The 25,567-nt window shown below is 45.6% G+C and overlaps 2 protein-coding genes across 3 annotated transcripts; both read left to right on the forward strand.

Annotated features, from left to right (window-relative positions):
• Positions 1-1,367: 1,367 nt before the first annotated feature.
• si:ch211-159i8.4 (immunoglobulin superfamily member 10) lies at positions 1,368-16,841 on the forward strand. Its single transcript, XM_049029382.1, has 7 exons — positions 1,368-1,612; positions 5,973-6,199; positions 7,250-7,379; positions 8,066-8,456; positions 9,588-13,019; positions 13,338-14,244; positions 14,927-16,841. Exons 2-7 carry the CDS (start codon positions 6,003-6,005, stop codon positions 16,833-16,835), a joined length of 6,966 nt encoding a protein of 2,321 aa, XP_048885339.1. The 5' UTR covers positions 1,368-1,612; positions 5,973-6,002; the 3' UTR covers positions 16,836-16,841.
• Positions 16,842-17,962: 1,121 nt separating this feature from the next.
• On the forward strand, positions 17,963-23,295 carry rab33a (RAB33A, member RAS oncogene family). 2 transcript variants are annotated; one of them, XM_049029383.1, is made up of 2 exons: positions 17,963-18,363; positions 19,422-23,295. In XM_049029383.1, the coding sequence occupies exons 1-2, from the start codon at positions 18,100-18,102 to the stop codon at positions 19,866-19,868; spliced, it is 711 nt and encodes a 236-aa protein (XP_048885340.1). In that variant the 5' UTR covers positions 17,963-18,099; the 3' UTR covers positions 19,869-23,295. The 2 variants fall into 2 exon arrangements, with proteins under 2 accessions (XP_048885340.1, XP_048885341.1); XM_049029384.1 differs by having other exon boundaries at positions 19,542-23,295.
• Positions 23,296-25,567: the final 2,272 nt, after the last annotated feature.

The following is a 25,567-nucleotide window of genomic DNA, read 5'->3' on the forward strand; positions in this document are numbered from 1 at the left end:
TCCATAATATTCTCTTTGTCAGAATATTCCATTTGTGTGCTGTCGACATTTTAATTTGTTTGCATCGTGTTTATTTTGTTCGAACTATGTACTGTCTTTGCCCTTTGTCTGTTTTGCACTATATGTGTGTTTGTCTGTTCCCTACGTACCTCACTGCTGTTTGCACAAGAATGTGCCCTCGGGATCCATACAGTTTATATTAACTTATAAGTCAGGAGAAAAACCTCACTAAGATTCTGAGGCGCACATGTTCTAGACAATAAACTCAGAAGTTTGTAAAAGACTTTGATGAACAGCTTCTCGTTTGTCATCTTTAAAGTACGGGGGTATCCCATCGAGACGAGCTCCTATGGGAAGACCTCGGGAACAAATAGAGTACTAATGTCACCTCTTTCTACAAGCACATCAAAACTTTTGCATGCTTAAAATATCAGTGCTGGTAAGCCGGTCGTTCCCTGTGGAATCTTCCAGAAGGCCGCGGATCTGACATGCGAGCATTAATACCGCGGTAATCGCTCTGTTGAAAGGGGGGGCTTCAGAGGGAATAAAACAGCGGCAGAGGTGTTGATGCCCGGTGTTATCACAAGCCGGCATAAAAAACGCAAGGGGATCAGTGTCTCATAGCCTGATGGAAGAGCAGAAGAATGTGGACAGAGAAAGGAATTTTACTGCTAAAATTTTATTTTACCTTTCAGTACAGAAGGGCTGGCTGATTGAACCTGAGTAAATGCTCCCCACTTAGTATAGGAAGAAAAGTCATCTTCCACAAGCCCATATTATTAAAGAGGGTGTAAGTGCTTTTTTTCATGGTGACTTTCTCCTCATTGAGCCTCAGTGAGGCAGGTATCAGCATGTAGGACATTAAATCAGCTATTCCTCCTGTCTTCATTAAGCACATGAGACCTCATAAATGAAAATGTGGCTTTGAGGCAGGCGAGTAACGAGGTAGAGAGCAGGTAACGATGGAGGAGAGGGGATGAATAAGAAAGTGATCGAGGGCACCAGTGTGTCTTATAGCTGTGGGGACATCAGTCATTATTATGGTCACATTTCCTCTTTAATGTTATTTTGAATGTCTGGGTCCTGTTTACTCAGATGTCTGCATTCATCCATAGCGCTGTTTGTTTACTTTACTGTTCAGCTCATTTCCCAAAAATATGCGAGGCTCTCCTTGCCTGAATCTGCAGACCACGATGATGATATCAAGCACCTGTTGGGTTTGGTTTGACTGAGAGTGTGTGCAGGTGAGCTGGCTGCCGTGGAGGTGGGGTAGGGAGTAAGGGAGGGAGCGAAAGAGGAGGAGCTGGGGGGGTAGAGGGGAGCAGCGCTGGAGGCCAGCATTCCTCCCCTTACATGCGGGAAGTCCAAGGAGCATAACCGCTTCTCCAGATGTGCTTTGATGGGATGCCTGGACTGCAGGCTGGACTCCACAAGCCGAGGTGAGCGCTCCGTCAGTCCACCCTCAGACCCGGATTGGCGTACTTGGGTCCAGAGCGGCACGGCCCCGACTCCCTGCCGGCTGGAGCTGACTCTATACCCACGCGGGACACTAACAAGTAGCATCGCCCTCTGCTGCCTCCAGAAAGTGCCTTCATTCACCGTAAGCTATTAGGTAAGACATCTGATGTTCGGCAAATCGATTTTTATCAGCCGCCACTTTACCATTTATATAAATAATGTCTCTAAAATTTTGTTTTTGGTTACGTGACTGGTTATAATTATTAAGTAATTTATCTTATCTAACTGGAAGAGATACACTATGTTGTTGCTACTTCAGATATTAGTATGAAGAAGTAAAGACTTTTAATGTATCCGTACATCTATTGTTAAATTCCAAAATGCTGTTTAAAATGTATTAATCAACTGATGCAAATTTCATAACTCAGTGGAAACGTTATTACTTTTCCGAGGCACAGTTTAATTGACAAAATAGTTTATTCCATAAAAAGATAAATGCAGCTTGTGTAATGAGCAAACCACATGTCAACACACAAAATTCTCTTGTTGAAGGAAAGTTTTATTCTGTGGTTTTCAGTACGTAGGCTTATGTCCAAAACTGAGGTCTGCTCTGTATCGAGCCTGTCCTTATCGCTCAGGTTTGTAAAGGAAGCCTTCCAAAGCCAGCGGGGGCGTCAGCTGCCAGAGATAACTCCGAAAACAGAAAAAATCAGGAGCCGTGAAGATGACACACGTTACATAAAAGGACCATACGTTCATCAACATGTTGCACACTTGTGTGCGGCTGAGTGTCAAATCAGGGGGCTCGAGTGGGATCCCGTCGCGAGTCGCAGGTCATCTGAAGTTTGTTGAGGATGCCGTTGGAGCAGATGGTTGTGATTGGATACAGCCGTTCCCTCCTGTTTGAACGCGGAGCTTGTTAAAAGTCACGGTTAGACTGGGCAACCCTTAGCGGTGATCTGCCCTAAGCAGTCTGTGGAAAACTTTGCCCGGCTCCAGCTACGGTACGCCATGTCCTTAAGGGGGGTACTGGGAAAAGGGGAGCCGAAGTGTGGGTGAGCTATTAATGGCTCTGGAGCATGAGAAGACTAAACGCATACACAGACAGGCACACTCTGAGAGTCCCTCTCTCTCTCTCTCTCTGTCATGCAAACAGCAAGCTTACTGATGGATTAACCAAAAACCCACATGGAGAAATGCCTAATCACTGACAGGCTTCACTGGAAACTTTTTGTTTTGACTGAACTTTCTAGAGGCCGGATTCTTCTGCAACAGAACTGGAGACGTGCCTCATTCTTTTCTAGCTCTTCAGGGGTCAGGTCTGGAAAAGCGACAGTTCCAAGCAGATAAGTGGAGAAGGTCATGCAGCATTTCTCAGCAGCATGGCGGGAACCTGCAAAGACCGCATGTCACATCAGGTCAGACCTCCAGGGTGAGAAGGACGTGGCAGGGAACCCTAGTCCTTCGAGGACCTGGGAGTGCTCATTGGATTGGATTAGCATCTAAATTCACATGGAAATCAATCACCAGCGGGAAGTTAATCCAAACACTACATTCTCCATAAAACACCTTACATGAATTTATACTGTATTTTTTTCCAAGGGTTAGTTTTACTGGTGCATCCTTTTCTTCCTGAATTGATTAGACATTAAATTTCAACTGAAGTCACACCACTACACCCAAAAACCATGTGGTCCATTCGGCGTGAATCACATCAGACCTCCCCGTGATTTGCACCAGTGTTGGGTTAATGTGCTGGGTGAGGGGCTTTAACCGCACCTCCTTGTTGTTATTTTGGCTGGACCGAAGCAGTTGTTGCTCTGCCTTCCACCTTTAAATTGATTCCCTCTCTGCTGTGAGCCGAAGCCCTATGATGTCGGATCATTATCCATACAGTCCACCCTCCAGGGAAATATTTCAGCTCCAAGGAAGAGCTTTACTTGTCATCGGCGTCGTAAAGATTTTTAAATATTATTATTCTGAAAGCAGAGGCATGCATGTGCAGGCAAGACGCGGAATTAAGGTCACGTATTTTAGGAGGTAAATATTTCAGCTGCGATTCGTCTTGCCTGGATTCAGTGGCTTGGAGCACAGGACCTAAAACAACATTTCGTCTGGGAGCCCCAGGAACAGGTGTGCCAGACCAGAGTCCTGTGAAGTGGGGGGTGGGGGTAGTTTGGTGGGGGGGGGAGGGGCAGGTTTCTGACAACACTTGAAACTAACTGGCGAAAAGCTTACAGATGAAGATTGATGAATCCAATACAACTGGCACCAACACAGAGCTAGAGAATGTAGTTCAAAGGAAGTTGAGGGGCTGAAGGGCATCTAGCAGAATGATTTCGAAATTTTACTGAAATCTTTGAAATTGGGGTATTGCTGTTGGACCTACAAAAGAAACTAAACAATAAACAGTGAGCTTGGAGCCTATCCCAGGAAGTACTGAGCACAAGTCAGATGGTATATAATGGTACACAGAATTTGTAAGCAAAGTGGCTAATTTATATCCCACCTGGGCCAAAGCAGCTGGTTATTACTTTGTGGGTCTATTTTGCTTATTTAAGTTCGTAACCTGACAGAGCTACAAAATGATCTCTTCACTTAATAGAATTAGATCATGAACTCCACCGGAGCGTTCGGATTCTATGGTGTGTTTTGTGCAGACTTGCGCGTACAAAGAGGATCCTGCAGGTCATTTTTACCTGCAGCCTTCTGGGGTGTTTAAAATTCAGAGCATGTCTCTTACGGCACTTTAATTGCTGAATTTATTTGAATTCGGAGTGGTTCTACCTGAGGATTCTCTTTGTGCATCAGTTCACTCTTGGACTGACAGTCGGTTCAGTATGATCCCTTTCAGGATGGTTACCGCAACAAAGACGACGTAGACTGTCAGCTCATGATTCCATTAAAGATGAGCTGCCTGCTTCATTTTCTCACCTTCAAAGTTGTGTTTATATGATAAGGCAAAGAATTTGAAGCCTTTTTCCGGCTTGGATGGTTTTCAAGATTCAAAGATTTATTGTCATACGTACAAAATACAGTGTACAAAGTACAATGAAATCCTTAATTGAATGCCTTCTCCACAAACTACAGACAATTAACAGGACAGTGCAACATCCATCCATTTTCCAAACCGCTTATCCTACTGGGTCGCGGGGGGTTCGGAGCCTATCCCGGAATCAATGGGCACGAGGCAGGGAACAACCCAGGAAGGGGGGCCAGCCCATCGCAGGGCACACTCACACATGCACACCTATGGGCAATTTAGCAACTCCAATTAGCCTCAGCATGTTTTTGGACTGTGGGGGGAAACTGGAGTACCTGGAGAAAACCCCACGACGACATGGGGAGAACATGCAAACTCCACACACATGTGACCCAGGCAGAGACTCGAACCCGGGTCCCAGAGGTGTGAGGCAACAGTGCTAACCATTGCACCCCAGTGCAACATGTGATACAATATAAAACACAGAATGCTAAGTATTACAAGTTATCTAACAAAATATAATTCAACATGAGGTAGTAAAGTGATACGTGGCAGAGCAAAGTAGCAACACCAAGTGGCACTGTGAGTAGAATATAGAGAATGCTGCAGCAGTATTACAGAATCACCAGTAAAATATGTATACATGGCGCCCTGCTCGTCTTCTCGAACATAAACGTCACCAGCGCTTATAACTGATAACTCGTGGAGGCAGGGAGCGGGAAACATTTAAGTTAGCCCATCATGTCACATACTGCTGTTTCGGTTCTCGCAGTGTAGTGCCAGTGAAGAACAGGACAGGTCAGCAGATGTTGTGGCTAAGCAAGGCAGAAAGAGACGTGTGGGGTAACGGTGCTTCTGCAGTCTGAAGTCACAGAACAGAACGTCGGTCACATTCCTAAAAAATAAAAAAAATAATAAAAACACAGGGCCTCTACAAATAATTCTATATTAATAAACTGGATTTTACCAACACAAAGATCCTAGACATGATAGAAATGATATATCCCATCCCAAATTGTATCGGGTGCATACTTTTTTAACTGGGGCGATCGCCCTGTGAACTTTTATGCTGGTGCACTGGTGCAAATCGGTGAATCTTACCATTCCTCACTTACAGTAGAGGTTTGCTGAGATTAAGTTGACTTCACCACTTGTTGGCTTTTCACAGCCGTGGATAAATTTCATGTCATATCCAGGATGTTCCATTTCAAAAGCTCTGGTAGAGATCCAGTCTCTCAAATCATAAAACCATTTGTAGGATGACTGCCCCCCTACTGTCAGAACGCACAAGACTGGTTTATGGTCGTTGAAATGCAAGGCGAAGTTTATCTGAATATTTAAATTGCTTGGGTAAATGACTTGCAATATAGTACGTTTTAATCATTTTAATAATTGTCCAAAATAATAAGACAGTAAATTCCCTCAATAACAGCTCCTGTTACAGGGTGTAAATGAAAAATAATCATCATACTAATCATAATGATAATAATGAATATTGATAATTGGCATGCAGTGGGGTGTGTCGTTCCAGGTGCGATGATGTCATAAACGTGAGTGAGAAATGATGGCTCCCACATGTGTTTCCATTGGCTGGGCGGCAGTGGCAGTACTCACCTCGCTATTGGCCACCCCCTTCGCCCTGCACCCCTGTCCAAGGTCCTGCAACTGCCCCGGGCCACGGGAGGTACACTGTACCTTCCGCCACCTCCTGTCCGTCCCGCCCAGCTTACCTGAGGACACGGAACGCATCAATTTAGGGTAGGCCACACCTCCTTCACACCGCCGTCCAATCAGGGCTGACTTTAAAAAACGGTTTTGGTTTAACTGTGTATAAAATATTTCACATACTGAAATGGATGGTTTTTAAATCTGGAAACAGAAACAAGTTCTGAGACAGACTTTACTTTTTGTTTATATCGATGGCTGCCAAACATGCCACCAAGGGAGAATATCCAGCCTCTCCCTGTAAAAGAGAAACCATTTTGCCAAGCATCCATGACGAAGTTAAGCTAATAAAGTCATCAGTTAGGAAGTCTTCACTCTTTTCACTGCCAGACTGTAGGGCCACACCCCCCCTGTGAAGCTTTGCCCAATCACGCTCAGAGATTACAGCCTGTATCGCTGAAGGGGAAAAGACTGTACTCCTGTATGCAGGGTGGGGTATTTAATAATGCTCACTTAAGCTCCGAGCTCCCCTGACTTCCAGCCACACCCTTCACTTAGCTGCCATGTTTTTAATCGAAAGTTCTAATGTTTACAGTATAGTAATACAGTCAGTGCCGTGTGACATAATTAATGTTTATAGATTTGACATACGGCAAAAAGACCGCGGCTGACCGTCCCACACTGTATACGTGTCAAAGGAGTTCGAAAGAAAGACACATGATTATTCTGCCACAATAATGCATGCGGTACAATGATAGTGTTAGTCATAATCTACAATGCAGGTCCTGAAAGTGTCCAGTTCATTGTGTTACCATAATTTACAATGGGGGGGGGGGGGGGGTCTTGAAAGGGCACGGGTCACTGACTTATCAATAATCTAAGGTGAAGGTTCTTAAAGAGCAAAGGTCAGTGCATTACCATAATTTACAGTGCAGGTCTTGAAAGGGCACAGGCCAACGCATTACCATAATCAATACTACAGGTCCTGAAAGGGCACAACTCGGCGGGTTCTCTATAATGTATGGCTCAGGTTCTTAAAGGGAAAAATTCAGTGTGCTATCCATAATTCATGGTGCAGGTCCCGAAAGGGCGCAGACACACTGCCATTCTCATGCATGTGAGGTAACAGGCCTCTGCCCACAGCTACAACAGCATCCAGCTGATAGGTCCTTCAGACTTCACCAAGCTCCCACGCGTTGAGATGCTCATGCTGCATGGAAATGACATCCTGTCTCTATCTTCTGGAGCCTTCTATAATCTGCGTTCGCTACAGGTATGGCCACCAGACGGGCATGAACAGTAACAGAAAATCTTCTGGTCATGGTGCATGTACATCTCACTACATAAACTGCCTTAGCTGTCCATCGGTATGTTAATGCCAATGTGTTAATCAAATGTAAATGATATCTGTAATCTTATACAACAGTACTTCCCAACCCAGTTAACGGGAACCCCCAGACAGTCCCTGTCTTTGCTCCCTCCCAGCTCCCGGACTGCTGAAGTGGGTTGGGGTTACGGATCTGTGCTTGTGTCCACCAGGTCAAGAGCTCAAAAACTGTAGATGGCAGAATAATCCTCTTACTCATGGGCCTTTAGCAAGGCCCTTAACGCCCGGTGCTGAGTCTCTGATGCAGAGCAAAACAGGACATGTGAGAAAACCACCCAGTTTCCCCATGTAACAATAAAATACTACTGCTTCATTTTATTTTAAATTATTGAAATAATGCACAGTGTCCAGTGTACAGTGACTGTTTTATCACTTTGTATTCTGTTACTGAAGTAGCGTAGTTTCTCACCTATGAGAGTTTTGTATAAGATCTGAGACCAATGTTGCGTTTTTTTTTTTTTACTTGTGGAGTGATGGGGGGTGTTTTACAACAATCGAAATACTCATGATCTGGATTTTAATAATGCACGGTCCTGCCTAAACTTGCTGTGCCCCCCACCCCCCAACTCTAGATGCTGAAGCTGAGCTATAATAAGCTGAAGCGCGTAGACGCCGGCATGTTCTGGGGGTTGGCGAGCCTGGTGCGGCTGCACCTGGACCATAACGCCATCGAGTCCATCGAGCCACTCTCCTTCAGTGGCCTCCCCTCCCTCAAGCTGCTGCAGCTGGAGGCCAACCGACTGCGGGAGCTACACCCCCACACCTTCATCACCGTTTCCTTCCTGGGCACCTTCTGGGGCTCAGGCCTGCGCCACCTGCACCTGTCCGACAACCAGCTGGAGTTCCTGCTGCCCGAGACCCTGCAGCACCTGAGCAAGCTGGAAGTCCTCTCTCTGCATGGCAACCCCTGGGCATGTGACTGCCATCTGCACTGGCTCGTAGAGTGGCACAGCAAGAACGAGGGTACGATGCATCTATTAGCATCTCTTTGTCTCTTTTATTAAAAGCAACAAAAAGGGTTACGTGAGGCTCACTGGGTTGAGATACTGTGCCTGTGATCGGAAGGTCGCTGGTTCAAATCCTAGTGTTGGCAGAGTGATTATCTGCTGGGTCCCTGAGCAAAGCCCTTAACCATCAATTGCTAGTGGACCCCATTTCCTAAAAAAATATATGTCGCTTTGGATAATGGAATTTGCTTTGTAAATGAATGTGTCTATTAGCCTTTTATTGCCGAATTTTATTACGTAATCAAGAAAAAGAGTCAGCTTTACATTATTGGGGAGTCCATTTAAAGGGGCAGAACACCCCAAAATCAAAGCAACATATGTTTCAGATTTGCTGTAGGGCTATTTATCCATCTAGATTGTTATGGTGAGAATTTCCTAATTTTGGAGATATCGGGCGTAGAAATGCCAGTTTGTTCTCAAATGTAATGGGAGCGAACGGCATTCTTTCTGTGGTTATGAAATCGCCTAAGAAATACTTTCGAAAAATTCAACAGTAGTGTTGCTTACCAGAAATATTGAGCCGGTTACTCAAGATAATCCACAAACCTCATAGTGCGTACTTTATTTCTTCTTACCAAACTCCACACACCAACCATACTGTACCACTGTGCAGAAGTTCATGCTCCTGACAACGTGAGCTGACGAAAACATCAATGGCTAACGGTAGCTGGCTCAGTGCGGCTATAATTACTATTAACTAAGATAGTATTGTTGCTATTTGTTAGTGCTGGTAGCTGATGCTAACCAATACTGCTACCTCATGTAGCACCACTGAGCTACCTAACATTAAAGGAGGACAGGGGCATTGCTGTCGAATTTTTCAAATGTATTTTTTTGGCACTTTAATCACCATAGAAAGAATACATTCAGTCCTGTTATGTTCTACGCCTGATATCTCCAAAACTAGGCAAATTTCACAGAGATGGATAAATCTAGATGGATAAATAGCCCTACACCATATCTAAAACATATGATTTTTGTTTTTTTTTTTTCGTGTACTGTCCCTTTAAATATTTATCATACCATTATAAGTAATTTGGATCATAAGTAAATTCTGGTCCTTGTCTACCTGTCTCTCTCCTTACAGGGGTGATTAAGTGCAAAAAAGAACGCAGTTCCAGCCTGAGCGAGAGCTGTGCCATTTGCCGCACCCCCCAGCCCCTTAACGGCAGCCACATCTTCCAGCTGTCCGCCAGTCAGCTGCTCTGTGAGAAGCCCACGGTGCAGTCCCCGCTGAAGCTGCGGGACGTCGCCGTTTGGGAAGACTCCGAGCCTGATCTCCCCTACACCAAGGACCTGGAGCCACCCCTGGGGCAGCTCACCTTCGTGCTGTCTGACAGCCATGAAAACCAGGCACACGTCAGCTGTGCGGTGAAACGGCCAAGCGAGGCCTCCACCGTGGCTTGGGAGAACCTGAAGATGCCGGGGTGGGTGGTAGTCAACGTGACCCTGGCCAGTCAGTTGGAGTGCGAGATCGACCGGGAGGAGCTCCAGAAACTCTGGAAGCTGGTCGCCTACTACCACGAGAGCCCGGCGATTTTGGAAAGGGGTCTGAGGCAGGAAAACACTAGCAGGACCACGTTTCGGTATTCCCAGATGGCAGACGAGGACTCGCCCTACTTCACTGAGCTCAAGGGCCATCTGATGGCAGAGCCGGCTTGGCTGCTACAGCCGAAGGTCACTCTGCAGCTTAACAGACGTAGGACCACAACAAAAAAACTGGTTCTGGACTTCTCCACCTTCATCTCAAAGCACATCAGTGGCCAGGAAGACGAAGCGGCTGACATGTACACCTGGGCTATGGTGCAACGGGGAACCCCTGGGAGACTGCAGACTGTTCTGGAAGGTTCCGACGTCAATCTGGAATGTAAGGTCATCGGTTCTGGAAGGAAGACTGTGCAGTGGATGCTCCCTGATCTGTCCATCCTTAACACTTCCCATGAGAGACTGGAGGTCTCAGAGGATGGAGTTTTAGTCATAAAAAGTGCAAGCATGTCTGACTCTGGTTTGTACCACTGCCTTGTGCAGACAACCAGTGATGTGGATGTCGTCTCTTTCAGGCTGACAGTGCGGGAGCTCTTGCTTAGCCCTGATTCGTTGAATGGTCAGGCGATGTCTGTGGAAAGTGGAGGAACCCTCACTCTCCCCTGCTCCGTTTCTTCAGTTCAGCCCAGCAAAATCAGCTGGTTCCTGCCTGGAAATCAGATCTTGCACCCTTCACCACGACATGACAGGGTTTATGTAGCCACAAATGGCACACTGGTCATTAAAAGGGCAGCACAAGAGGATGCTGGGGAATATAGCTGCTTGGCATCTAATCTGTATGGGGCGGACATGCTGTCTCACCGTGTCATGATCATGGGAGATAAAGACACAGAATCTCAGAGCGCAGAGCAGCTGACAGGAAGTGCCCCTCTCAAGAATGCAAAATTCCCTACAGAGGATTCTGTAGATGAAGGCTCAGGTTCCTGGACAACAGTACGCCTGATTCCTACACCGGCGCCTCGCAGAACAAGTGGAAAGCCTCATGGTTCCGGCCGGAGTTTCGGTCAAGTTAACAGGGGGGTGAACTTCAAGGAGGGAAAGAGGAAGTTAAACAAGTCTGTTAAGGAGCTTGACCCTAAACGTTGGGCTCAGATAATAGCTAAGGCTCATGCTAAGGGTTCAACTAGCACACAACCTACTTCTGTGGCATCTACAGCAGAGAAAATGACAGCTACAAGTAAAATGAGTACTGCCACTACTCCCACTCCAACAACAACTGCTTCAACCACTACAACGCCAACTCTTTCCACTACTACTACTACCACTACCATAGCTTCTGTTATTACCACTCCAGGTCAGGAGAGCACATCAGATGAATTCACTACCAAAATACCTACTTATTCTGACAGGGATTCCAATTCTCCTAAACCAACTTTGTTAAATTCCAATTCTGTTTACATTGCTTACACTGGTAGTAGTCATGTGACTCTTTCCAGTCAGCAACCGGTAGCACAGCCTGAACAATCAATGGACCAACGTCCAACAGAAGGTGGGGCAAAATTACCCTCCAATTCCTTCACAGGAAACCGACGGAAACTTCCATATAGACGTAGGAGACCCCCCCAGCGAAAGATTCAGCCTATAAATTCAAACCCATCGAAGGGTAAAGTAGAGAGCAGTCAACAAGTTCCTTCAAACGCAACCAAAAACACTGACAGGTCAGACAAATATAGAAAAGATGGAAATTATTCAACATTGCTAAGGGCATCAATAGCTGTTGATAGTTCAAATGAACAGGTTAAAGTACCTTCAGAGGACCAGCTTCCTCCAATAACAGAGGAATCTGCTCATAGAGAGCTACTAAGCCCAACAGTAGGAAGTTTACAAAGGATTCATCAGTCTGTCACAGGTAGCACTGCTATCGGTACAACTGTATCAGGATATATGCCATACATTACTGCAGAACCAAACCAGAGGAAGGAGGCAGAAGGTACTATGGTGTCATCTGTAAAAGATAATAATGAATTTACATGGAAAATTACAACAGAACACACACCTATTCAGTTTAACTCCCCTGGAAACATCAAACCCCCACCAATGCAAGACAGAGTCTCTGCATCTCCAGCCACGACACACATAGTGCCATTGATGGAGCAAAAGGGTTCGTCCAACAAAAGCGATCCAGCCATGGTAAATACGTGGAAAGACTCCCGTAACACAGGGAGTCAATGGGATAAGGATTCCACAATATCTAAATCTAAAACCCACCATCCTCCAGCAGCTCCTGTCGATCACCCCTGGTCCAGGCAGCAGCACGTTCACAAAAAGGTTCATGTCCCAAACACACAGCCACCCTCCGCTTCCACCTTCTCCTGGGCTCACTGGGCTCGATTCACCTCCTGGCCGCCGGTTCATAACTCACGCCTGTATCCTTCCTCTGTGCACAGACCCTGGAATTCCCTTCACCCAGTCGGCAGGGACGCTGGGGTGACAAACCGGCCAGGAATTACCGCTCAGACTGTAAAACCAACGACTTTCCCGTCAGAATCGGGCCCAGCTCAGACATCACGGCCCCTTATAATCCCCTCAGCCACCAGAACCAGAGACTACTGGCTCTCGAGGTTCAGAAACAGGCATAAGCAATCGCAGCTCGATGCCCGTCGCCTTTCACAACTAGGGAAGATCATCACACCTACACCTAGGGTCAGTTTTCCTACCCCGAAACCATACGAGGCTCCTGTTACCACGAGAAGCCACAGTACGGTGGCCCCCACACTGTTTCCTTCACACACAAACAGGCCACATCATACGGCCAGTGTTTTGTACGGCAGCCGATGGCACTACCACCATGGGGGCCCCAGAATTATGAGCACTGCGCTACCCTTCCCTCAGCTGATGGGCAGTGGGGTGAAGCCAAGGATAACGTCAGCTAACGTCGTTAGCGTCTCAGCTCTGGCCGAGTCGGACGTGCTGCTGCCCTGTGAGTCTACGGGGGACCCAAAACCGATGGTCTCCTGGACCAAAGTCTCCACTGGTAAGAACATCAGCATATCTTTGAGAAATTGTGCACTAAAATGAATTAATTCAACAAAACTCTCACGGATTAGCTGTCCTCGCAAATAATTCATTTGTCAATTATAAAATTGTTTAATATTTTATATAAATGATCTTTTACATCTAGTTTTTCAACCAATTCTTCTATTGGGCACTTTCTGCTTTTGCAACAGGGAATCACCAGACAAGGGCTTTACATAACCCATTAATCTCTGTCACCCTGACCTCATTGATTTAAGACAAGCTAATGAGATTCGAAATAATGCGATCACGCTCGTCCCCTTTCCCTCATTAACAGGTGCCACCATTCAGGAGGACACAAAGCACGGGCAAAGGTTTGAGGTTCTGAAGAACGGCACGTTTGTGATCCAGAACGTCCAGCTGCAGGACAGAGGGCAGTACCTCTGTACGGCGCAGAACAAGTTCGGATCGGATCGAATGGTGGTCACGCTGGCAGTGCTGACTCAGCCTCCTAAAATCGCAGCTCCGGCTTCCAAAGATATATCCGTATACCTGGGGAGGCCTGTCAGCCTGGACTGTGTCGCAGGGGGGAGGCCTAAGGCTCAGATTTCTTGGCTCCTTCCAGACCGAACATTTGTGCGCGAAGAATCTCCCTCAGAAGCTGCAGCCACTCTACTCTTAGCCAATGGCACACTGATGATCCCGGCAGCCAACTTCTCCAGCAAAGGGGACTACAAGTGCATCGCAAGCAATGCGGCGGGGGCGGACACAGTGACCTATCACGTCCATGTGGCAGCCTTGCCACCGGTTATCAAAGAAGAGGCCTCGGAAAACATCAAGATGAAGGAAGGTTGGGATGTCTACATGCACTGCACAGCTAAGGGGGAACCCCTCCCTCTCCTTAAGTGGACTATTCCAAGTGGGGAGCACATCAAGCCATCTCAATTCCTTGATGGCCGCCTCTTCGTCTTTCCCAACGGGACGCTGTATGTGAGAAGCAGCTTGCCCGCCGACTCCGGAAAGTACGAGTGCTATGCCACCAATGCGGTGGGTTCCTCCAAGAGAGCGATACAGCTGGACATCAAACAGGAGTCCTCCAGTCCCCGGCACAATCCGTCCCAGCAGCACCGAGTAACAGCCATGTACGGTTCTACAGTGTACTTACACTGCCCTGAGTCGATGGGCAGCCAGCGCGGTGCCCTCTGGAGACTGCCCTCCAAAACACAGCTAGATCATCGCTACAGGTATAAGTACAGTGCTTAGTGTTCATGATGAAATAATAATATGTGTGTATGTGTGTTCTTACACATCTACAAAAAAATGGTCATCTGTAAATTACAGTAAGAGTCAATTACTTCTGAAAACAAAGAATGTCACAATAATCGAAAGGTGCTCCAGAACACAACAGTCCTGAACAGAAATGCAGTTAATGTTCCTCTCTCTTTGGCTTCAGTGCACACAAATACACTTGGACATAATGGGACATGAGGGTTCATTAGAAATCACCTGAAACAGCTTGATCTCCTCTCTATATACACTCAGTCAAGCAGCATAATCAGTACTGACTACAGAGTCAACAAGCTTCTGAAATTGTAATAGTCTGTTATTAAACACATAATAAGCGACAGAACGTACAGTAACCGCAACGTCAGTAGTGGGTTCCTAGGGAGTCCAACTAAACTCTCAGCACTTTCAAGTAATTTTTCTCTTCTCCATTTTCAGTACCTAGATTTGAATAAAGCTATTTTTCAGTTTATTTTTCAGTTTATCACACACTGGAATATATTTCAGATGGCTTTTTGTTCTATTTAATACAAATAATGGATGTTCCTTCAAGATTTTATAAATGACGCTTCAATGTAAAGATTGTTCCGATTCACCATTAAGCCCTTTCTTAATGACTCTCTTATGTGAATCTTTTTTCAGTCCTGAGAGACCGGTAACTGCCTTCCCCAACGGCACACTCAGGATCCAGCAGCTGACAGACAGGGATGCGGGTACCTACTACTGTATATTCCAGAGACCCAATGGAGAAGAGGTGGAGCTCTTCCTGGTCGAGGTCCTCATGAAGCCACCCAAGATAGAACACTTAGGCACAGCCGCAAAGAAAGTTGCGTACGGGGTCAACTTCCAAGTTGACTGTGTAGCCTCAGGCCTCCCGGATCCGGAGGTGTCCTGGACTCTGCCAGATGGCACCATGATAAACAATGCCCTCCAGTCAGATGACAGTGGGACACGATCTCGTCGCTACATCATTTTTGGGAATGGTACGCTCCTGCTGCAACGCATGGGCAAGGGAGATGAGGGTGACTACACATGCTACGCTAAGAATGAGCTTGGGGAGGATGAAATGAAGGTTAGCATCAAGGTGGTCCAAGACTCTCCCAAGATCTTGTCTAAGGAACAAGGGTCGCACTGGGGTCAGCTTGGTAAGCCAACCTATCTGAAGTGTGAGGCTAGAGGTGACCCTCCTCCCACAATTATATGGATTTCACCAAGAAATGACATCATTGGATCTCTTTCCCCCAAGTACCAAATCTTAGATGATGGTACCCTAGTTATTAAGCAGGTAGGTTTAGATGATCGGGGAAAGTATGCTTGCCTGGCCAGGAACTCAGCAGGAGATGATATTAAAAATGTGAGACTTGAAGTAGAGGCAAAGAAGCCATACATAAACGGCAAAGGGGGACAGACTAGCATGAATGTTTTGGCAGTATCTTATCAGACACAACTTTTGGATTGCAAAGCAGAGGGTATGCCAGAACCAGCCATCATCTGGACCACATCTCATGGGATCTCGTTGCCAGTTCCTTATCAAGGTGGTAGGTTCCACGTACATCAAAATGGGAGCCTGGAGCTACGAGGCTTGAGAAAGACAGATGAGGGTCGCTTTACATGCCTGGCAAAAAACGATATGGGCGAGGCATCCTTGCAGATTGACCTTGAAGTGGCATCTCTTGCTGAGAAGCCAAGCTTTGCAATCCCAAATATTGAGGTTCTACCCCTTAAGGCTGATGGAAAGGATATTGTCCTGAAATGTCTTGCCCGAGGCAAGCCAGTCCCAGAATATGCGTGGGTGCTACCCAATGGTACAATTCTGAACCCAGGCACTAGACTTCAACGTTTCCTTCACTACCAAAGCAACGGAACTTTGCGAATACTGCAGTCAGGGACAACTGACAAAGGAGTCTATCGTTGTTTAGCCAAAAATGTAGCAGGACAAGCAGAGAAGCGCTACTCCCTGGAACTAGGAAAGAAACCCCAGGTCCGGGGAACGTCTGGACCAGTAAAGATTTCCTTCGGCCAGAATCTAAACCTCCCTTGCACTATCGATGCCTGGCCCCAGGCTACCATATCTTGGCATCTACCCAGTGGCTTGATGTTGGACAAACCTCAGGTCATTGGTAGAGTGACTGTCTTATCAAATGGCACATTCCTTCTCAGAGACATCACCACTTTTGACCGAGGCACCTACACCTGCAAAGCCACTAATATGTTTGGCTCATCGACCATTTCCTACCCTGTGGCGGTGATGGTCTATCCTCCCCGCATCACAAGTGCACCCCCATCCATTACGCGAGTGAACAGGGGATCATCCGTCATACTCAACTGCGTTGCCGTTGGCACGCCCAAGCCTGACATCTCCTGGACTCTGCCTGGTCGGACAACTCTAGTTCCCAGCAACCGCTTCGCGGCACAGGGCAGCATCCACATGACGGTGGAAGGTAGCTTGGTGATACAAAAGCCAGTGCTCATGAACTCAGGGATTTACAAATGCAATGCGAAGAACGCTCTGGGAACAGACTTCAAAGCTACTTATCTTCAAGTCATATGAGCATAACTTACCTTTCAGCAAGAAATCAACAGCTGAATTTCATCCACTGGAACAGGATCTTTAAGTCAAGTGTGCATTGCATCAGGTATCTACCCCAAACTGCTTTCTGTGCATATTCAAGAAACCTTACAAGCAAAGCTCAAGAATATTTCATCCACTGTCAACGGCGTTTCATTATTAATAACATTATGAGAAAACCAGCTAATCGAAAGTTCAGCAAGGACAACCTTGAAAGTTTTTCTTAGCCTTTAATTTATGAAAGTAGCAGTTTGTAAATATTTAATTATGTTATTCCTTGTATAAAAAAACTCATTACAGTTTCTTTTGTCTAAGGTAGACTATTTTTTACAAAAATATAAAGTATTAATTCTATTTGTTATCAGTATCCCCTCACAATCACAAGTGATTCAATGGCATGCCTTCTGTGACAATTAACATTGACGATAAACTCCGCATTCAGAATATATTTTTCCCCATCCTCGGCCCGTGACATGCTTTGAGATTCCGTGCTTCGAAACAAATGTCCCTTTCACAGCTGCAGTATAACAGAGAGCTTTGTATGGTTAAAATAAGTAAGAATTGTTCTCGGGAGAATGTAAATAAGAAATACTAATCCGATGTAAAAAAAACTCCCAGCTGCCTCTTGGGTGTGATATTCATTTCCAAAAACACTTTTTAGGATATTCATTAGGTCTGTATGAGAACCGCCTGCTCACGTCGTCAAGTGAAACATCAAACCTTATCCTGTCTGCATCTGTATGAAAGTCATCTGAAGGACAGCCCCTTGCTTCCCATTACTAATGCACCAGTCCTGACCCCATCATCTGCGCCATTTTGTATTATTGTAGCCAGCCGGATGCATGAATGAAGTGGGACACCTCAGTTTAGGCTGACTGGACTGAGAATAGCAGATGTACTGTATAAAATTATTGGATTTTTTTATTATCTTTGTCAGAGGAAATAATGAACTAACTGATCAATCCTAAAAGTTTTCCATTTATTTTTATTATTAGTACTATCGTTATTATTATTATTATTATTGTTATTATGGATAATAATAATAATTATTGTTGTTGTTGTTGTTATTATTATTATTATTATTATTATTATTATTATTAGCTGTCTCCCAATGTGAAATTTCCCTTTTGTGGATTGTGTGCTGGGGAGACTGGATGTGTATCCATGCCCCGTCCTGACCTAGCACCCCACCCCCCAGTATCACAGACAGAGCAGCACACAGCCGCGCGCATCCCCTTCGCTCGCGATGGCAGAGGAGTCGCACGCAAACGGGGGCGGAACGGGTCGGTCCAAAGACGCGAACCTGGGCTCCTCGCTAGAACTGGGCACGTCCCTTGACCAGAGTGTGCAAACCCGAATATTTAAAATTATTGTCATCGGGGACTCTAATGTGGGGAAAACGTGTCTAACCTTTCGCTTCACCGGAGGAAGCTTCCCGGGGAAAACGGAGGCGACGATCGGCGTGGATTTCAGGGAAAAAGCCGTGGAGATAGAGGGCGAAAAAATTAAGGTAAGCAACAAATAACGGGGGGAATAAAAGTGCATCGTGGCTTTGCTTTCCTCCTGTTTGTGGCAGCCTGACACAATGCCGTGCCTTTTTTTCTAAACCCTACGGCCACTTCCTGGACGCAGATACCGCGTAGGTATTTGTGATGCTCCCAGTATCTGGCATGGGTGGGACCGGATATTAATTCAATCTTAGCGAAATTAATTCAATATTATGTCATCTTAAATAAGCAAGTCATAGTCCGTAAATTAGAAATCGAATCGTTTCTTCGCTTTCCAGAGTTGTAACGCGACCGCCGACTACTTGCTATACATATAAAAATGATGTGGGATTATATGAAATTAACGTATGTAGAGCCCTAAAGTACAGAGTGTTATTTCTTGCCTGCATGTAAATCTGGTTGCATGTAAGAATCTCGTCTAGGCCGCGACTGTCGTTGTTGTTAATCGTGGTGCATTATTTATTTTTATTTGTTTTTCAACCATCACCAGTGAAATAATAACAGGAACTCATTTCTTAATATTGCTATTTAAATTTGGGACAAGGAATTAGCTGTGAAATAAATTTAGAAAGCTGGCAAGTCTGGGATAGTGTGCTGTTTGTCAAAGGACTGAAGGTAATATGGGAGCAGAAAGAGTCCTGAAAGATGAAGGAAGACTTTGATCTTCTCTGAACAGCAGAATGCCAGTCATTTCAGCATCTAATTAAGGTGTAACAAAAATAGACATGCTGTCACACCATGGTATTAAAACCCACATTATTTCAGGATGCAGCATTATTTAAAATGCCCTGTGTATTTCTGTTATCCTCTACTGAGCTACTGTCATTAAAGATCCATCCATCCATCCATCCATGTTCTAACTGGGGGGGGGGGGGTACACTTCATACAGTATGTCATTGCATTTGGTCAGTAGACACCTAGAAAAAACAGCCTGTACTTACTGAAGTAATTCCTGTTTAATTGCTTAAAGGTAGAATAACAGTTCCATGGGTGTCCTGCCTCTGTTACTGGATATGTAGTGCTTCTGTGTGACTGCCAGGTCTGATTTGTCTGTGGACAGGTGCAAGTGTGGGACACGGCCGGCCAGGAGCGCTTCCGCAAGAGCATGGTGGAGCACTACTACCGCAACGTGCACGCCGTGGTCTTTGTTTACGACGTGACCAAGATGTCTTCCTTCCAGAACCTGAAGACCTGGATACAGGAGTGCAACGGGCACCGCGTCTCGCCCTCCGTCCCCAGGGTCCTGGTGGGCAACAAGTGTGACCTGCTCGACCAGATCCAGGTGCCTTCCAACGTGGCTCTCAAGTTCGCCGATTCCCAGAACATGCTGCTCTTCGAGACATCCGCAAAGGATCCCAAGGAGAGCCAGAACGTGGACTCCATCTTCATGTGTCTGGCTTGTCGACTTAAGGCCCAGAAGTCCCTCCTCTACAGGGATGTGGAGAGAGAGGACGGCAGATTAAAGCTCTCCCAGGAACCCAACCCCAGGAACACCTGCCCGTGCTGAGGGGACCCCAAAGTCCGTCTTCTCTTGGTCGAGAATCTCGTGTACTACGAAAGACGTGAAGAAACAAATTAGCATAAAGATCTCCTTCAAAAGAGCGTGCCTGCGACTGGTCCTCCTTCTCCTTGTGATGACTTCTAACTCGCCTGTGTCTTCAGCCCCCCTCTGTCCTGCTCTCAATCTGTCAGTCTCCTTTTGGCCGTTTAACTTCTGCTGTTAATCTCCTCCTGCCCTAGCAAACCGACGTATGATCGTACTGCCTCTTCCTCTGTTTGTGGCCTTTCGACGAAAAAAAAGACACTGACTACTGTGTTCGTGGGCTGAGAAGTCGACTGTATTATCGATAGGAAACCGGTACTGAATTCAGTATGTGACCATCTCTCTGCCAAATGTATTGCCTGTGATTTTTTTTTTTTTAATTTTAAAAACTAAATGAAAAATTATTGCAGTCACAACAAAATATCAGCCCAGACTCCCAGGAGTGAAACTGTGCTGCAGGGGTATAAAACAGTATTTCAGCAGTGCAGGAACATTGTGCGGTGTGAAAACTCACCATCACAGCTAATATTCAGATCCAGCCTTCTGTGGGGGAGGGGGGGGGGGAGCAATTTAGGGATGTCAAAGGTGCAGTGTAGCTGGCCGCCAAATATATGACTTTTGGGGAGATATTACTTCTGTAAGTATGGTTTCGCTATCACACATTTCAGCTATGCAGTGACCAGTGTTACACTGCATCCCAAAGCTGCCAAATACTCCTGCCGAAGATCTCCCACCCTGCAGAGTTTAGGCGCAGCCTTAATTTAACACACCTGGTAGAGATAATTCAGGTGCAGCTCAGCATTAGAGGCAGTTATATTGAACCTAAGCTGGCTGTAATACTGAGACATTAGTGAAGGGCCTGGTTATCTGTATCAGGTGTGTTAAATAAGCTGTGCCCAAACTCTGCAGGGTGGTACATCTGCACGAGGAGAACTGGGTGACCCTGCTCTAGCCATCATACAGCTGAATGAGTAGGTGAAGCTCCACAGCAAACCGAAGGGAAAAACCCAGGATGGGGCGCCAACCCATTGCGGGGTACACTCACACACCAGTCACTCACACACCAGTCACTCACACACCATTCTCACCTATGGGCATTTTAGTAACTCCAGATAACCTCAGCATGTGTTTGGACTGTGGGGGGAAACCGGAGCACCTGGAAGAAACCACACAGCTACACAGGGAGAACATGCAGGCTCCACACACATGGTGTCATACAGGAGGCTCGAACCCTGGTCCCAGAGTTGTGAGGCGACAGTGAATCCCCATCTTCTTTCAGTCATGCTAAATTAATGCTGAAAAAGTTACATGTTTTGTTAAAGCTCCGCCGTCCTGCGTTGATCCCCTCCGTTGTTTTCATAATCAGCTTTTCCGTAGCCGAAACCGACTAACGACTGAAAATAGAACCCGGTGCCTGAATGTCTCGCCTTTTCGGAGAGTTTCCACGTTAATGTTAACATCCGGTTCCGCGTCAGCGTGTCGTTAGCACAGCCTGCTTGTTCTTCACGTGGCTGCCCAGACTGTGACATCACTCAGGTTGGGGGAGGTCCGGTAGTGCGGAAACATGTTCTGTCCTGACACAGGAAGTCTTACCTGTGCTGTAACTGACTCAGAGAGACCTGTCAGTTGAATCAGCCTTTGCAGTATCACAAGCAATAACACACAACAGGCATAAATCTCCATCCATCCATCCACCAACTGCCTATCCTGGACTGGCTGGTAGGAAAGAGAGAGTTCTTCTGTAGTAGCCTTCCAGCATGTCTGGCGCCTATAGGTAACAATCCCCATTCTGCTTCTGACATGAGTATTAAGGGATGGGTTCTTAGGTGAGGTGTGTAAGTATTATGGGTTGACGAATATATATATGTTTTTCATTATGCTGTGACTGCAGGCCTTGGGGGTTTTGCTCGTCTGTAAATTTTTGAGGGGTTTTGCCCTTCCTCAGAGACTCTCATCTTCGGCAACATGCCCACTGTCAGCTGTCCATCTCCTGCAGTACAGGAACGATTTGACTGCATTCGCCTTGTTTAGGTAGTTCAGTCAACCAGCCCAGTGACCTGAAACACACTCATCTCATTTGATTAATCTTCCAGTGATGCCCTTAGATGCACTCGAATTACATCCAATGGCGTGCTAGTCTCTAATGACTGACGTTTCACATTTGTGTCACTGACAGTATTTACTGTGCTGTTTGGTGCAGCTGTGCTATCTGACCTTGTGAAACAATCTGATGGCAAATGGATGGTTTGGTTTTCAGTAAATTTGCATCGACTTTGGACAAGCTGACATTGACCATCATTATCACTGAGACTGACAGTTCAGTGTTGCTGCATATCTGTTGCTAGCGTTTTAGGTAACTAAGATTGTATTAGGCAACAGTGGCTGGACATTCTCCCTGTGACATTTGGGTTTCCTCCCGCTGCTCCAGTTTCCCCCTGCAGTCAAAAGATATATTTAAGCTAATTGACATCTCTACACCTATCTGTAATGTGTGTGTGTGTCTGTGTGTTTGTGGATTAGGTTAATATTACATTGTGGGGAGCAAATGTCCCTCACAATGTAATAAAAATCTGTTATTTTGACATCGTGGAGACCATTTTTCAGGTCCCCACAAATATCTGTGAATGTAATCAAAAAACTGAAAATGCCACAAGTCTCACATGTTAATTGGTTGCTTATGGTTAAGGTTAGGGCTGAGTAGTGGTGAAGGATGTCATAGTTAGCATTAGCATTTTTCATATAGAAATGAATTATCGGTCCCCTCAAAGATATGATTACAGATCTGTGTGTGTGTGTGTGTGTGTTGTTGTTGTTGTTGTTGTTGCCCTGCAGTGGACTGGCATCCCATCCGGAGTCCACTCCTGCCTTTCTGCTAGGGATGGGCTCCACGGCCCTGTGAACCTGGCCAGGGTAAGTGGTTCGAAGTTGGATGGAGATTCCTGCATGATGCCTGAGAACAGGCAGCCATATTGGTTACTTAATGGATGATGAAGGTCTTTGTGTGTTTTTCAGAAAGATTTTCTGTAAATGGTATATCCTCGGTAAAAAAAATGCTTTATTTGTGGTGACATAAGGCTTCTCGACATTAGCTGTTCAATAAGTGTGAGCCATCGGTTTGAGCTGTTTAAACGTGACGCGTATATTCTGCCACAGTGTTAACCCAGTAGATCGGAAATCTTGTAAAAACCTACACTCAGATCAAATCAGAACATTCCTGTCCAGTGTTCTCATCCTGTTTGGAAATCCATAAAGGTGCTGGATTTGATACAGGTCTCCCCTTGCATACTGAGGCTTTTACACCCTGACTAATTTCATGCTTTAACGGGACAATTGTGAAACACTCATGAGTAACAGAACTTGTATGCTTTGAAAATAAAGCAAATAAACTGTGCCACTGTGGACAGAATTGTCTCGTTAATCAAACTGCAAGGTATGTTCCATAAGTAATATCAATCACCTGTACAAAATCATTCGATTCTCTCCCAGACAATCTGCAGAAGGCAAACCAACCTCTCAAACAAGGTAGTGCTATGATAAGCACAAGGTGTGGAAGTTCAGCCTGGTATTGGAGAATGGCATAGAACCTGGTTCTCTTATTGAACTGAGAAGAAGAATTCAAAGAGGTGAATGAACCTCATACATGACGCTGTAATTTTCTGTCATGCTTGTCCATTCATAAAAACATCCGCATTGTGTTCACGATGAAGAAACACTGTGATGAGCTTTTCTTAAGTGGTTTAATAGCATTTTCTTTAAAATCAGAGTCGTCTTTGTGGAAGGGAGCGAGAGAGAGGGCTGAAATCTCAAACTAGATCCAGCATGACCTAATTGTCACATAAACTGTTACGTGACAGGTTTTAGAAATCCAGAGATGGAAGAGGCTGTCAAGCAGAAATCAAAATCTCCAGATGGCTGTAAAACCCACTCGAATGTCTCCAAGCAGTTATTGAACTCTTACACTGACTTTATTTAATGCAACATGCTATATATATATATCGGTAAATGACAGATGGGTGGGCAGGGTAGCCCAGACCTCTTTTTCCCTAGCAACACAACCTCAGAATGTTCCAGATTATTCAGGTACTTTCTGCCTAAATCTGTCTCATTTTACAGCCATTATTTATTTGCGAAGTACTGTTTTCTTAATAATTATCGTAAATTACATGGAGAGGTTACTACTACTCAACACTGCTCTCCTGCTACCCAGAATAACCTTGGGCTGCTGTCAGATCCATAGGCCCAAGCAGACTCCAGCACAGATGTTTACATTGTAAGTATGTTTATATAGTAGAGATTCCAGAATAGACTGGTAGTATTTAGCACTTAGTAATAGAATAGGTAGATAATGGCACAGACCTGTGAGCAAAAAGTTACTGGTTTAAGGATCAAAAGAGACTTTCCTTAATAAGCTGCTGTAGGCTACTATTCCATATTTATGAGGATGTTTTTGAATCCAAACATTTTATATGTTCTATTTTAAAAGCATAATTACCACCTGAGATCTGTATTCCTGTTGAATAATACATCTTCAGATGCACCTTGACACATCTATGATGATGCAACCTGGAGGAATCAGGTGTTCTGGGGGGTTTTCAGGACTTTACGGGGACCAAAGAGATGCAGGCAGAACTGCCCTACCTCTGGTGAACCCAGTGGCCCCTGCAGAGGGATCGTCCTGCAGATGCTCTGCTGCCCTGGGCGGCACATGGCACACTCTCTCTCTCCCCATTTAATGAGACCCGGCACCTGCCCCGTCTCGCTTTCATTAGCTACCTCCCTCTTAACTTCCCAGGGAACTTTCAGCTGTAGCATCACCTTCTCCTTAGATCTTTCACACTGCAACGCCATATCTGGCAGTGGTGTTTGCCTATTTGGCTGTTTCCTCACTCTGACTTCCAGTTGCCAGTGAATTCCCATCTTGCCAGGAGACCTGAGGATAACCTGGGCAGTGGCTGCACTCCTGTTCTGACATATTCCATTGGCTGAGCAGCTGGGAACCGATGCTTACTGGTACTGATGCCTCTGCAGAAGGTGCGACATTCATGATACCAGCAACAGCAGCCTTCCCTGAGAGCTTTCGGGCAGCAAATGAGGCCTGCTGCCCTGCTTCACTGCTCCGTGTTCTTGTCAGAAGGCCATGATGGTAAGAAGAGTTAGTTCCGATGTCAGATACTTACTAAATTAATTCAGTCACTCTGAAATCACATCTAGATAAGAGCATCTGGAACCTGAGTGATACTGTTGATCAATATCATAGCAGCTCTGGAGCGAGTGCAGGGATTCCTGGAGTCAGCTTGGAGTTGGAAACTCCCTCTGCTCTCACTCCACCCTAGAGCTGGAGGTCCCTCAATGCCCTGGAAGCACTTCTGACAAAAGCAAGGAAGTCTGAAACACTGCCAATCCTGATTGACATATTTTTATAGTTTTTTTTTTTGTGGAATTTCCAGGTGTGAACCTGTGAACCTCATCAGCTTGTCTCAACTAGCGTGAAACAGTGTAAACCACTTACTGGTATATACCACTTACTGGGGGCATTGTGGTATAGCTACCAGTGTAAACCAGACCAGTTCAGATTTTCAAAATTTCCCTTGCACAAATTTCCATTAAGATAATGAAAGATATTTATATTAAGAACAACCCCAATGAAAAAGTAGGAAAGAGTA

Source organism: Brienomyrus brachyistius, chromosome 10, assembly GCF_023856365.1.
Source record: "Brienomyrus brachyistius isolate T26 chromosome 10, BBRACH_0.4, whole genome shotgun sequence".
NCBI classification, from domain to species: Eukaryota; Metazoa; Chordata; class Actinopteri; order Osteoglossiformes; family Mormyridae; genus Brienomyrus; species Brienomyrus brachyistius.